Consider the following 16,048-nt stretch of genomic DNA (forward strand, 5'->3'; position numbering starts at 1 on the left):
GGGTCGCAACACCACGACTGTTTCATGGCGGTTACCTCCCGTCTGTGAATAAGTGTGTGTGTGTGTGTGTGTGTGTGTGAGTGAGTGAGTGAGTAAGCAGCCGGTGAGTGAGCAGTGTGCCGCATGTGTGTGTGTGTGTGAGTGAGTGAGTGAGTGAGTGTGTGTGTGTCAGTGTCAGAGGTCAGCATATCAATAGCCGCATCTTCTTCTTTATTAGATTGGTCAGTGACCAGTTAAAAAACAAACACAAACACGAAGTTCTGTGTAGTCACCAGTGTCTCTTCATAGACTCATAATTCAAAATGAAGATAGAAAATGATGAATGGAGTACATGTAATGTGATATAAATATAACGTTTTTCTATAAGTCGACTCACTGATACACGGGTTTTCGTAAAGCCTATAAAAAGTCCCGCACGGTACCAGTTAGGACTGAATTGCACATGTTCCGGCACTGACACTGGCATGACTAGACACTTGACATGATCACGTAAACGGCTTCAAATAGTCTTCTATTTAAGTGTAAATGCTTGTTACGTCAACACTAGTTTTGTCGTCGACAACCGGTACACACGTTGCCTTCACTGACTGTGACAATCAGCTTCTCAGTGTTGTCTTGGGCCCGGATTCGTTCCCTACATCAAAGGTCTGATTGGAAGCGTTGAGATCTGAAAAAAAGACAAAAAAGTCAAAATAATTATACTGCCATACACTCGACTGATACAGAAACAGCAACACGTAGCCGCTCAGGGTACAAAGGGTAAACAATCCCAAAAATAAGGCCTTATTTCCTGAAATTAAGGGCTTATTTTCAAGAAATAAGGCCTTATTTCTGAAATAAAGGCTTATTTTTTATGGGCTTATTTTTTAAGGCCTTATTTCTGTACGGCCTTATTTCAGAACTAAGGCCTTAACCGGCAGAAATAAGGCCTTATTTTTCTAAGGTCATATTGGAAATAAGGCCTTAACAAAATAAAGCCTTAACAAAATAAGGCCTTATTTTTGCGCCTCTCAGTTGTATGCTGGTACACAGAGAGAGCGGCGTTACAGAGACACAGACAAACAGACGGACAGACTGTCAGATAGACTGACAGACGGACTGACGAACGAACTGACGGACTCGGACGGACTGAGGCAGACAGACTCGGAGAGAAAGATAGAAAGAGAGAGAGAGAGAGAGAAAGATAGTGTGTGTGTGTGTGTGTGTGTGTGTGTGTGTGTGTCAGTGCTTGCTTGCGTGTGTGTGTGTGTGTGTGTGTGTGTGTGTGTGTGAGTCTGTCTGTCTGTGTCTGTGTGTCTGTGTGTTGGTATGTCTTTACGTATCTGTGTGTCTTTATGTCTACGTTTGTGTGTGTGTCAGTGTGTGTGTGTGTGTGTGTGTGTGTGTGTGTGTGTGTGTGTGTGTTTGCAAATGTGTTAGGGTAGGTACAGGTGTACAGGAGATTCCAGGTGCGACAACCAATTTCAACCAGTGTCATAAAGTTTATGGTTTGGAAAATGTTTTCTCTTGTTCCATTTATTATCTCTTTTTTCGCACTCACGCGCATATGTGCGTTCGTGAGTGTGTGCGTGCGTGTGAGTGTATGTGTGTGTGTGTTGTCGTCTATTATGTGTCATTAAGTTATTGTGTGTTGCTATTAGGGTGAGCAGTAGTGATGCGCAAAAAAATAAGGGCTTATTTTTGTAAGGCCTTATTTTTGTAAGGGCTTATTTTTATTAAGGCCTTATTTTCCTAAGGCCTAATCAACAAGAGGCGAAGCCTTCAAGGCTCACGTAAGAAATAGACAAACAGTAACACAAACTCAATCACTCCGTCACACATACACACCCACACACACAGTAAGCTTAGGTGACACTGTGCAAGAAAGAGAGACACTAGATCTAGATCTGTCTGTCTGCATGTAGCCTACTTACAGGGACACGACTGCCAAATAGTCTCGGCCCGCTCAAAATAACAATGACCGAGACCACACACACCACGCGAGAGAGAAAGACTACAGGGAGGCATGCCGTCATGATGCATTAATTGACGTCAAACACTTTTGACCGTGACGTAATCTTATGCGAGCTTTATCCATAGTCTTGGATAACCACTCACACATAGACTCGGAAATGTTAAAGTTTCTACCACAGACATACACACGCACACACGCACACACACACACGCACAAACGCACAGACAGACAAAGTTACGATCGCATAGGCTACACTTCGTGAGCCAAAAATAAGGCCTTATTTCATTAAGGTCTTAAAATAAATAAGGCCTTATTTCTTTACGCCCTCATTTGTTTATGACCATAGAGATTTGAGGCCTTATTTTCAAAATATGGCCTTATTTCTCGAAAAAAAATAAGGCCTTATTTGGAAAATAAGGGCTTATTTTTTTAAGGCTATTTGGGATTTTTGTCTCTTTGTGCCAAGGACACTTTACACTGCATGGCTACTATAGTACACCCACTTGATTCTTGAATGCACTTTACGAATTTAAACCCGACTGTTGATATTTAAACAATCTTACAGACCTGGTAAGTTTTCCATATAACCACTTCATGTCCCTAATAGGCACTAGTTCCTGTGAGGACGTTAAGCTTAAGTTAGCATAGCATAGTAAGTTTTCATTCTTTCCGTCGATGGAAACGACACTCACGATTTACTCAGTTTCACATGGTGGCCACGCAAGGTCTTTCTTTGAAACATCCTGGATGAGATTGATGTGGAAACGACACTCACGATTTACTCAGTTTCACATGGTGGCCACGCAAGGTCTTTCTTTGAAACATCCTGGATGAGATTGATGTGGAAACGACACTCACGATTTACTCAGTTTCACATGGTGGCCACGCAAGGTCTTTCTTTGAAACATCCTGGATGAGATTGATGTGGAAACGACACTCACGATTTACTCAGTTTCACATGGTGGCCACGCAAGGTCTTTCTTTGAAACATCCTGGATGAGATTGATGTGGAAACGACACTCACGATTTACTCAGTTTCGCATGGTGACCACGCAAGGTCTTTCTTAGAAGCATCCTGGATGAGATTGATGTGGCCTGCTTGGAATAGTTTTGAGGGCCCTGCAGATACTCGGTGCTGACGCAGGTATTCTACGAATAAACAGACTGACAACCTGAATCATCTCGTTAAATTTGCGCCGTGAGTCCATTAAAGCGGTCAAATGGGCTCATCCGGCGATAACGGTGCGCAAGTCCGTGACCACCCACTCTCTGCCCCCGCCCTCTCCCAATTTACATCCCCATCCCTTTTGGAAAGCAAGTATAACACACAGTAAAAATCTTGAACACAGTGTCACTTATTGCTAATTAATACAGGATCACCTACAACCACAGAATATATTGTATCATCAACACCAATTAAGGGTGATAGGAACTGTTCTTAGACTGTTTCCGTAAGAGTCATGGTTGCAGTGGCTGAGGACACAGAAACGCTACTAGCAAGTGTCTTCTTCAAAGTTGCAGGTGCGGGTTGGCAATGTTCTGAATTAAGGGGAGAGGTGTTAACCCGTGATTTGTAAAAATGTAAAAACATTTTACAAATCACGTCGAACCTAAAACCGCGATTTGTAAAAATGTAAAAATGTACAAAAAATATCGCATTCCACAAAGTAATGCATGCCTTTTATTTTTATTAATTTTTCTTGTTTAGAGCCTCTACGCTGGGTGGTGGGGGTGGTTTTAGTTCCACATCCCATTTTGGTGCAATCCCATTTTGCCGCCGTTCCATTTTTTGCCCCATCCCATTTTAGCGACATTTCACAAGCCAAGCGTCATTTTACTAACATGTCATAACAATAGCGCGACATCCCATTTTGACACCATATCCCATTTGGCCGCCATGCCGTTTCACCGCATTCCATTTCGCCCCCATCCCATTGTCGCGACATTTCACAAGCCAAGCGTCATTTTACTACCGTGTCATAACAATAGGGCGACATCCCATTTTGACACCATCCCATTTGGCCGCCATCCCATTTTTTATTTATTCTTCTTGCCAAGCCTCACTATACTACTATACTGCGTTATTCAACTAGGAAGACATTCCGTTTACGCCAAATCCCGTTTTTGCCACAATCCAAAATGTCGCGAAATAGGGATGGCGGCGAAATGGGATGACAGCAAAACTGCATGGCGACAAAATGGAATGTGGCGCTAGTGGTATGACACGGTGGTAAAATGACACTTGGCCTGTAAAATGTCGCAAACATGGGATGGGGGCAAAATGGGATAACGGCGAAACGGGATTGCGCCAAAATGGGATGTGGAGCTAATGGTACATGACATGGTGGTAAAATAACACTTGGCCTGTAAAATGTCGAGAAAATGGGATGGGGGCGAAATGGGCTAACGGCGAAACGGGATTGCGCCAAAATGGGATGTGGAGCTAATGGTACATGATATGGTGGTAAATTGACACTTGGCCTGAGAAATGTCGCCAAAATGGGATGGAGGCGAATTGGGATAACGGCGAAACGGGACTAAAAGATCCCTTGACTTTGGGGTACTGTCACTGCTAGCTTTCCACTGGGAGGAAGCGACCGGAATTTCCCAACGATGGGACATCCTGGTAATGAAAAAAAAATAAAAATAAAAAAAAATTCTTAAAATTAACAGAGTCGCGCTACCCCAAAAGTCAAGGGATTTCGTTTTTACATTTAGTCAAGTTTTGACTAAATCCCCAGACGTTTTTTTCATTTTTTTGATAAATGTCTTATGACGTCATATTCGGCTTTTCGTGAAAGTTGAGGCGGCACTGTCACGCCCTCATTTTTCAACCAAATTGGTTGAAATTTTGGTCAAGTAATCTTCGACGAAGCCCGGACTTCGGTATTGCATTTCAGCTTGGTGGCTTAAAAATTAATTAATGACTTTGGTCATTAAAAATCTGAAAATTGTAAAAAAAAATAAAAATTTATAAAACGATCCAAATTTACGTTCATCTTATTCTCCATCATTTTCTGATTCCAAAAACATATAAATATGTTATATTTGGATTAAAAACAAGCTCTGAAAATTAAATATATAAAAATTATTATCAAAATTAAATTGTCGAAATCAATTTAAAAACACTTTCATCTTATTCCTTGTCGGTTCCTGATTCCAAAAACATATAGATATGATATGTTTGGATTAAAAACACGCTCAGAAAGTTAAAACAAAGAGAGGTACAGAAAAGCGTGCTATCCTTCTTAGCGCAACTACTACCCCGCTCTTCTTATCAATTTCACTGCCTTTGCCATGAGCGGTGGACTGACGATGCTACGAGTATACGGTCTTGCTGAAAAATGGCATTGCGTTCAGTTTCATTCTGTGAGTTCGACAGCTACTTGACTAAATGTTGTATTTTCGCCTTACGCGACTTGTTGTCCCTTGACTTTGGAGATAACAAGAAAATATCGGGCGCAAAAACGTGATTTGTAAAAACATTTTTACAAATTTACATTTTTACAAATCACGGGTTAACAAGAGGTGGCACGACACAGTGTGTGTGTGTGTGTAGTGTGTGTGTGTGTGTGTGTGTGTGTGTGTGTGTGTGTGTGTGTGTGTGTGTGTGTGTGTGAGTGAGTGAGTGAGTAAGTGAGTGAGTGTGCATGTGTGTGTGTGTGTGTGTGTGTGTGTGTGTGAGTGTGTGAGTGAGGTGCTGTCTTGTTGGAAAATTTTGGGCTGAAAGGAGACATGAACTGTACTATGCCAAGGAAGCGCTGGACATCAGTGACGGACTTTGGGGCTGGCAAGGCCTGGATCTCGGAACATTTTTCTGGATCAGGATGAACTCCTTCTAAGTCAAAGATCATGCCAAATAATTTGATTTGAGATGTCTTGATGTGGCATTTGTCGCTGTTTAAGACGAGTCTACCTTTTCTTGCCACGTCCATCAGATGGTAAAGGTTTCTGTCTTGGTCCTCTTCATCCTTGCCATGAACAATGACGCCATCGGTGATTCTGATAGTACCAGAACACTGGCTGAGAATGCGGTCCATGGCTTGCTGGAATGCATCTTGGCTCACGTTGAGGAAGACGTTTGAAGCGGAATCGGCCAGCAGGGCTAGCTGTTGAAGGTGGTGAGCATGGAGGATTCCTCATCAAGTTTGATGGTCCAATAGCCGTGCTTGGCGTCGAGTTTGCTGAAGACCTTTGAGGCGATTGGTGATCTCTTCGATTGTAGGGGTCTTGTGGTGGGTCCTCTTGATGCACTGATTCGGTGATCTGGGATCCAGGCACACACGCAGACCGCCACTTGCCTTCCTGCTGAAAGCTAGTGCGTTAACCCAGTCTGTGGGCTCCGTGACGGGGGTGATTACGCCAATGTTCTTCATCATCTTCAGCTCCGTTTTGATTTCATCTAGAAGCTGGATGGGATACTTGTGTGGAGGCTGCACCACTGCTTGGGCTCCCTCCTTGAGCGTGATGTGTAGCTCACCTTCAAAGTTGCCTATACCCTCAAATCTGTCTGGGTATGTACGCTCCAGGTCACTGGCATTCTTGACTGGTTTCAGTGCTGGTGCTGCTGCTGTCCGAATGGCGCAGTGAACGGTGACTAGTTTCAGCTGTCTGCTGCTGGGTAGTCCGAGAATGGCTGGACCGTTACTGTCTGTGACAAAAAACTCTGCGTCATGCCATTCTGTGTTCTTGAATTTGCATTGGATCGTGATGACTCCCGTGTTCAAACTTGGATCCTCACAGAACCTGTACGTCGTGTCTGCGGCTCCAGCTCTGACACAACCACTTTGTTAAACAAGAGACTCTCACCTTTCTGTAAGGACCAATGAGGTCGAAGAAGGCGTAGCAGGGGAAAGGAATGCCTAGCCCGATGACCACGCCCTGGTCCTCCCCGTTGACGTAGAGACGCAGGCGGTCCCGGTAGTCCACAGCCAGCCCGATGCTGCTTCCCTGGGGGAGGTTCTCCAGCTTCTTGCCTACGGGATTGCCCGTCTGCACGAAACGAATCACAGACTGAGCTACAGTGGTTAAAGAAGTCAGCCGGGCAGACTTTGCTGCCTCAGTGGTTCTTGTTAAAGGGATTATATATAACAAGAATCTAAAATCGCCCAAAAAGCTATACGGTTCAGGTTGGGGGTTGTAATTATTATGTGACCACACACCAGGAATACCTTAAAATAAACTGTAATTCTCATTGTGACGCACTTTGCGCGACTCTTAGTTTTCGTCCTACCTTTCGACCCTGAGTATTACATTTTCATGCGCTATTCCTAGAGATACAGACTGGAAATTGAGCCGTGAGCTACAGAGTTCGTTTTGGGAGTTGAACAGATGACAACACACACGAGGAAGGTCATAGAATTCATGTTTGAGCGTTCTATTTTTCAAATCTAAACTATGATGATGTGTTTGGTAGTCATAGCAGACCGTAATATTCTCCAACGTACACTGTGTATGTTTCTGTTGTGCGAAGCATTTTAGCCCTGCATGGCACGGGATTTACGTGCGTTAGCTAGACTGTATGTTTGACTTACTCAATCTGCTTTGACAAATGGGTATTTATGAAAACTAAATAAATATCGATGACGACCGGAAGTCCGGACTCCTGACAGGAGAGCTGGGCGATGCAAACCGCTCGCTGATTAAAATTCATTTAATTATTTGGCATAGTTTCGGAGCAGTTTTGAGCAAATCATAGCAGGTGTTTCTAAATTACAGTACAGCGAATGGGTCCAAATCGTAAGAAAACTTTCCAAAATGGCGCCTTCAGTATACTATCTTTAATTCCTGGTGGCCACTGACGCCCGCAGGGTAGATATCACGGCTTAATCATTTAAAAGTAAGGAAATAATGTACATGAGACTGAGCATGTTTTAACTTGAGAAACGAACCTGATCTCTGAGTGTGATGTAATCAGTGTCGTGAGTACCCTGCTCATTAGCATCCTCATGCACACAGAAAGACCCTCTCCCGCTTCTCAGATCCCCGTGCACATACCCAAGCACACTGACTAAGACCTTCTGTTGACCACGATGGAGAAACCGACAGGCAGTGAAACAAACACTGAGACTGACCCTCTCCCCCCTCCCTTCCACAACACACACACTGACCATAAACTGGCCCCTGAGCGTGATGTGGTTGTTGTTGATCACCACAGCGTAGCCCCACTCCATGGCGTCTCCCGGCAGACAGAGGTGGCCCGGTGCCTCAATGGTCACCCCGCAGAACAGGTAGCTCTTGTCGTTCAGCCACTTGTAGTCGCCGTTTCCGGGGTCCTTCTTGTCTAAGCGGATCTGAAAGTGAGCCTCCGAAATCAGACCAAATATTCACGTCAAGAGTGATCAATCAGTGTGTGTGTGTGTGTGTGTGTTTGTGTATGTGTGTGTGTGTGCGTTTGCCTGCTTGCGTGCGTTCGTGTGCGTGTGTGAAGGTAATGTCTGGTTGCCGGTGTAACACGAAATTTTTACTCCACGAAAAATTTACTCCGGAGTAAAAATTTCGTAATAAATTCTTACTCCGAGTACACCTTTCGTACGAGAAAAGAACTCCCCAAGGCACGAAAAAATTACTCCCTCCACGAAATGTTTACTCCCCATTTTTTTTACTTCCATTAATAATCTCGTACGCGAAAATGGGATGCGGGCGAAGGGATAATGCCAATATGTGATCTCGCGCAAACGAATGTCGCGCTACCCTCCAACCACCCCTTCCACCAGGGGACAAGGGAGTAAACATTTCGTCACAGTGTTAGGATGAAGTAATTCATTCGTTATTTATTCGTCAGGGGAGTAACATTTGTGTACAAAATGTTCACTTGGAACTCACCTGTCGTGGGGAGTAATTTTCTCGTGTTATGGGGGAGTACTTTTTTCGTAAAAGGAGTAACATTTTCGTACGAAATTTTTACTCCGGAGTAAAAATCTCGTGGGAGTAATTTTCTCGTGTTACACCGGGCTGGTACTGTCTGGTCAAAATGGGTAAAACAAGAAATTCCTCCGAGGTAGGAAAAACACCCCCGTCCTTAGCATTCTCACTGCCACCAACTGAGCAGGCACTGCTAACAAGTGTGGTTATTTCCCTTTGACCATTAATATGTCCCTCTATAAGTCCTTGTAGAATCTTAATCCACCAATAACTCCCTAACCGTGTGTTTGACTGGTCCCAATTTTTGTAAGGACCGTCTCAGGAATGTATAGAACCTGTTCACCAAGTTTGGTGACGATCGGTCCGTTCATTCTTGAGATCTATATGCGAACACAAACAAACAAACAAACAAACACATCGAGCGAAACCTATACACACCCCTATACCGGGGGTGTAAATAGCCATTTCTGCATTTTTGCAGCTTGTGGAAGTCACTTCAAATACTCCTGTGATACGAGTGATAAATATCAAGCCTACCGACAAACAGCCATATTTTCGGGTTTCGTTACATTTTCATTGTTATACATTTTCTCAAGCAATGGGCACTCCCGGGGATTCCCCTTTTACGCGCGCGTCATGGAACTCTGCTGCAAAATGCACGTGTTGCTATTTTTCATATGAGCGCTGCTTGCAGTGTTTTGTACCGAAAGAGGGCTTGCCGCAGACAAAGACAGAGATGCCGTGGCACAGTATTAGACTGTGACATATATACACAAACACACACAACCACCTCCACCCCCCACCCCCTAACACGCACACAGTACAGAGAGACTCAGAACTTTATGACAAAAGGATAAAGGTTTTAGGCAAAGCCTATTCTTCCAACCTGTCCTTTATACAACACATAAAGACAGACGGACATAAAAAAATAAAAATTCAATAATATAAAATACAGAAATATATTGTATGGGAATGCAACACAATGTGCATTTAAGGAATTACATAAGGAGAACTCAAAAATTACAAAATTACATTGACATAGTTATACCTTTTATTTGGGAGTAAAGTTGCTCAAATCAGCTACACATCTGTAAACACTGGTACAAAATGTTTAGCAAAATAACAATCGAACAATACATTTCATTCACGAATGATGTGTGAACGTGACTGTCTCTTAAACATTTTCACTGAAGTTGCATTTCTTATCTGTTGAGGGAAGGAATTCCAGAGAAACGCTCCCGAAAAGGTTAAGCTCGATTTGTAGAGGTCTATGCGAGGTATAAGAGGGATGATTTTTTGGGACCCATATCTTTTTGTGGCATGTTTGAAATGTGATTGCAAATATTTAGGACAGTCGTCATTTAGAATTTTATACATGAACACAGCCTTGTTTAACGTCAACTGATCTTTCAAGGGGAGGAAATTCAGGAGCTTTAGTTTATCATCCGTGGACCTATTCAAATCATGCAGAATAAGTTTTGCAGCTCGGCCATGCAGGGAATTGAGTCTTTTGAAATGAACATCACTGCAGTTATCCCAAAGTGTCGAAGCGAAGTTTATATGAGGCTATGTGGGCGTAATAGAACATTTTGAGTGCTTCAGAATCGGCGTAATGCCTTAATTTTGATAACAGGTACAAATTCTTTGATACTAGTTTGCAAATATTACTCAAATGAGTTTGCCATTTCAACTCCTGATCAATGGTAACACCCAATAGTCTATGTTCCCTAACTTGCTGCACTTGAGTTGAACCAACTGACAGTTGTAATAATAAAGGACTTAATTGGTGTTTTTGTCTCGTGGTTATCACCATACTCTTTGTTTTAATCGGATGAATGATCATTGCATTAGAAACGCACCACTCAGTGATTTCATCCACACTTGTTTGAAGAGAAGAGTTGACGGATTCCAAAGATTTTTGACTGGTGTGAACAGAAGAGTCATCCGCGAAGAACACATCTAACTTTTTCATCGGACACATGAAGGGGTAAATCATTTATATATAAATACAGAACAAGATAGGTCCTAATACAGACCATTGAGGGACACGTACCACTCCTGACAAACTCGTTTGACGAAGTTTTACAGTTAATGGATACATACTGTTTCCGTTTTGAAAGATACGATTCAAAAAAGGCACAGGCGGAGTCGTCTTTTAAATAGCACTTTAATTTATTTAGTAGAAGTGAGTGATCTACTAGGTCAAAGGCTTTCTTAAAGTCCAGAAACAACGCTCCCGTTATTTCTGCTTTGTTTATTGCTGACAGCCAAGTCTCGCATAAAGAGCTTAAGGCGGTGTGGCAGGAATGCTTAGATCGGAATCCAGACTGAAAAGGATGAAACAGATTCATTTGTTCCATGTATGCCAGTAGGTGTTTTTGTATGTGCTTTTCTAAGGGTTTAGATAGAACAGGTAAGAGGGAAATAGGTCTAAAGTTGTTTGGGTCTGTAAGATCCTTATTTTTTGGAAGTGGTAATACCTTTGCACACTTTAAAATAGAAGGGAACACGTTTTGTTGTATGCTTAGGTTATAAACATAAGTTAGGGAATCGACAATGTAAGGTAAAGCAAGTTTTAGCAACTTGACTGGAATCTTGTCTGGGCCCATTGACTTCTTGTTTGCCATTTGTTCTACCAGTTTTCCTACCTCGTGCACTGAGATTGGAAGAATATAAAAAGTGTCAGTTTGAGTCAACTTTTGTCCACAGAATGTTTTTAATTTTTCAAAACAATCATCCGTATCAAGGGAATCATTCTGATTGAGACAAGATTTTAGGTTGTCTGCTAGCGAAATGAAGTGTTTGTTAAAATCATCTGGAGATATTTGTGAATGAGAATTGGTTGATCCCTTCCTAGATTTATCAACAATTTCATTCACTGCTCGCCAGATTGTAGCTGTATCCTTTTTTCCAGAAATCAGTTTATTAAAATATTCTGCCTTTGCTTGTCTCACTGTGTCCAAAACTTTATTTTTTTTGCAGTTTAAACTCTGTTTTCATGTTGAGCTATAATCACGCATCGCCATAGCCTCGATAATGTCTGAGGTTAACTAAGGGGGGATGTTTCACTCTATGCTGACGTAGTGGTGCGTGTTTATCAATTATAGAACACAAAATATCGTGAAAAATATTGCAAGCGCCCTCTGCGTCACTGCAATTGAATACGCTATAAAATGCGGCTTGGTTAAGGTCAAAGAAAAAGGCAGATTCATCAAAATACTTGAAACTTCTGTATTCGATTGTTGTGTGGCCTTTATGACGTGATTTTGGCAATCTAAGCGAAATCGAGCAAAAAACAGAATGATGGTCACTAAAACTGGAATGCACTACTTGCGCATTTGCAACGATATTCTTACTATCAGTGTAAATATGATCAATCAGGGTTGATGAAGTATTTGTTTCTCTTGTAGGGGTTTTAACCAGCTGATGAAGACCAAACAGAGCAGTGGTTGAGCACCAAGTTGTTTGAGGCCTGAGTAGGTTAATGTTAAAATCGCCAAGTAATACAATATTCTCGTCACGAGCCTTCACTCTGTCCATCATAGAAACAAAAAAATCATCAATCCACCTTGACGTTTCAGCAAGGTTACGATACACATAGCCAATAAGCAAGGGAGAGGATTTGTCATGTTTCAGTTCCAACCACATACATTCAACATTTTCATCTTCAAGATCAGTTCTACGTTTGACAATCCCAGCAATGGACTGATGAACATAAAGAGCGATGCCTGTTTGGCCTACTCGTGCATTGTCCCGTCGTAAAACCGAACAAGAAAATTGGTTGATTAAAATCAACATGGCCGAAGCAATGTTTTCATAAAAGAAGCGGTATTGTACGGGCACATGTTGAATTTGGGTAACATGTGTTGCAGAGTATTTCAAAATCCGTAGGCATAAAAACATGCAAAGAAGAGTGATAGGTCCCTGTTGTGAATATAGTCAAGTGGATAAATTGATTACTTATGTTTCACACTAGTTTTGCTGTTACAGCAGTCCTTCTCATGAACGGACACCCTTGGGCCAGTGCAAACCTGTCCGTACATTGCAGGTGGCCGGTCACGGGAGAGCCCCCCCATCACACACACTCAGGCACACTGACGGACTGAGTGAGTCTTTGCTACTGGTGAACGAGCTCTACTTGTCCTAAAAAACGAGACATGTCACCTCTCCGAATACATTCCAATAGATGACCGCTCCTGCGGCCATCAATAAGGTCAAACTACTACAACTTATAACTGAAAGAAAAAAAATGTCCTGTAAAAATGACGTTAAATCAACGGTGTCAAAAAAAGAGAGATAAAAGAAATCCTTAAATTCCTGAGCATACAGGCTTGTGCATATACTTTGCAAAAATATGAATTGAAAACCTGCATATGTGGTGATTTTGTGTGTGTGTGTGTGGCTTTATTGAATACTTCAGGCAGTGACTTTTCCCTGTCCAGTTTTCTCTTTCGTCTCTCTTACCCCTCGCTTACCCACCCCCCACCCCCTTACCCTCCACTCCCTTTACCCAGCCCCGACAGCACAAATTGGTAATCTGCAAGGCAGAGTACACATTTTCTAAAAGGAAGACTACTCCTCTTCAATTATATCCAGAGATCTTCCAGCTGTCTCCACCATAAGCCAAGTGGTCGAGTCTTATACCCCCTTTCCACACAACCGTTCTAGGTCCCGTTCCCGTACCGACCAAGGAACGGTGCGGGCACGGGAGGGATCGGGACAGAACCGCAATGAACGTAACTGATCGTTAACGGAACTACTTTGAACGGTAGGGTCGGTAGGGACGGCTGAGTTTGGGCTGCATGTTCAAATTTTTAGCCGTTACCCTCCCGATCAGAATGAACGGTAATGGAACCTCAACCCATCGGTAACGGAACGCTTGGATCGTTAAAGGAACTTAAAACAACGGTAACGCAACGGTAGCGCTCTCACACACTGAGTTGTCATACCCGCATTCCACACATTCGTTCTAGGTCCCGTTCCCTTACCGACTAAGGACGGCTGCCACTATGGTCAGACGCTGCTGAAAGATGCCAAAAAACGGCCGTTTGCGCAGCGTTCCATTGTTGTGGCAGCATTCCTTGGTTGGTACGGGAACGGGACAAACAACGGTTGTGTGGAATGGGGGTATAACTTTTGACACCGACAAACTGAAGAATGATCAGATCTATGAGGTAACCGTCTCAATGGTCCAGGCTCAGGAAACAAAGAGCATATATATATGGCCTGGGGCGATTGTAGCTTCCCTTCTACGTGTCCGATAGACAAGGACAACAAATAGTAGAGCATAGTGCAATTTCATGTTGGCATCTTCTCCACTAAAAGCTATAACCCAAAGACTGAAGACCAAAGTGCTTTACCCCACTTCTGACCCGAATCACCCCCCTCCTGCTAGGTACACGTGCACTCAAGTTAACCTCTGCTTTGACCTGTGTGCCAGGAGTCGGATGAGAGAGAGCGAGAGCGAGAGAGAGACACACACACACATAGACAGAGACAGACATAGAAAGACAGAAGCGGAGAGACTCAGAGGGAGACACAGACAAAGACATACATACAGAGAGAGAGAGAGAGAGAGAGAGAGAGAGAGAGAGAGAGAGAGAGAGAGAGAGAGAGAGAGAAACTAACTAATCTCGTGAGAACGGTAACAAAACGAGACATGTCACCTCTCCGAATGCATTGCAATAGATGACCGCTCCTGCGGCCATCAATAATGCGGAATGTTAACAAGGCTGTCTGAGATACGCGAATCTAGACGCGTTTCACTTACACCGAAGAGCTGTACCAGCTCTGGTTGCTGGTTTAGCAATACACAGACATCATGTACTTTGTTGACTAAATGATAAATATTCACATGCCCTATACGGAGAACAGTGTTTGATGTTGACATTAGGACGAAGTGCAATATTGTAACAAACAGCAGTAAATAATAAAGCAAGCAAGTTCCGGAAATATGAGTATCAGGAGCTGTCCAGACAACAGTTCTAATATATCATAATTAGCGCACAAGGATTTCTCCGAGTGAATGTCAAGATAAAGCGAGCGCTGACAATGAACAAGCTTTCACTTTAGGTCTACAGAGCAGACAAAACGTCACACGATTCGGATTAAGTGGCATTCACCACTTACACTCCCGGGATAGATCAGGGTAATTATAGTTGCTATTTAGAACAGGATGAGATAGCAGCACACACACAAAGGTATGCAATCAAAAATAAGGAAACAAATTGTTGCTTAAAAATGAAGGGTGACCGAACAAAAGGTAAAGCAAATCCCACAACAAACAACGGGATACTAGATAGTGTAAGCTTGAATACAAGATGAACAAAATGTTCACAGAAAACAAAAAGACACAAGGTTAAAAGCAGTTAATGCTGAACAGTGAAATTCAGTTAAGGCTGAACAGTTCACAAACTCGGCCCAAGGCCAGTAGTTCATGCAAATATTAATTTTAGCACACCGTCAAAGTTAATGCTGTAGGATTCTTAACACAAGTCTTGCACAGATCAGTAGAATCTCATTTATGCATCACGTGTTCAGACTATAATATCGTCGAAACATCAGCCGCTTTCCATGGGGATGAAAATAAGCCTATGGCCTATGGCTTCAGGGTACGACACACACAATGCCGTCCCTATAGCGTGACCGACCTGAGGCACTTATAAGAAGCGAGCATGTCCAAGTCAGGTCACGAATTTAGCTGTTGCAGCTGTTGAACAAACAGTTGACAAAGTTAGTTTGACGATTCCTCAATACGATGAAGGCCGCGCGATGAAGAGAGAGAGAGAGAGAGAGAGAGAGAGAGAGAGAGAGAGGAGAGAGAGAGAGAGAGAGAGAGTGACTCATAACCTTGACCGACTTAGAAGCTGTGTGCTTGATACTAAACGGACCGTGTTACATACTCGCTTTTCCGTTGGTTTCGTTCTGCTAACTTTGTCCGGCTGATTTTGCTTCTACTGTCCATTGTCGTATTGTAGACACAAGTGACAAGCATTTGCCAGTTATCTGATGTTTTTGCAGTAAATGTTTACTTAATTTGTGTTGGATGTACTTGACATCAAACTGTATTATAGTCCATTCTGATAATCATCGGTTCACGCTATCGCTCAATGCATGAGACCCGAAGGTAAGGAACTCATTTTGACCTGAGTTCAGGATGCATTACAGTCGTATTACATAGTTTACATAATTTATCACCGGTTTCCTTTCTTGACCATTTTCCATTAGTGT

General features: G+C 42.8%; 1 protein-coding gene across 2 annotated transcripts in view; it reads right to left on the minus strand.

Annotated features, from left to right (window-relative positions):
* Nucleotides 1-258: 258 nt before the first annotated feature.
* The window catches only part of LOC138982362 (neuralized-like protein 4), a 31,511-nt gene continuing 15,721 nt past the window's right edge, over nucleotides 259-16,048 (minus strand). For both annotated transcript variants that reach the window (XM_070355617.1, XM_070355616.1), the window contains exons 3-5: nucleotides 8,065-8,247; nucleotides 6,764-6,946; nucleotides 259-667 (exon numbers count right to left, since the gene is read on the minus strand). In XM_070355617.1, the coding sequence (XP_070211718.1) occupies nucleotides 635-667; nucleotides 6,764-6,946; nucleotides 8,065-8,247 (399 nt within the window). In that variant the 3' untranslated portion in view covers nucleotides 259-634. The remainder of the gene's footprint in view (nucleotides 668-6,763; nucleotides 6,947-8,064; nucleotides 8,248-16,048) is intronic.

The sequence above is a fragment of the Littorina saxatilis genome, linkage group LG12 (assembly GCF_037325665.1).
Source record: "Littorina saxatilis isolate snail1 linkage group LG12, US_GU_Lsax_2.0, whole genome shotgun sequence".
Lineage (NCBI taxonomy): Eukaryota > Metazoa > Mollusca > Gastropoda > Littorinimorpha > Littorinidae > Littorina > Littorina saxatilis.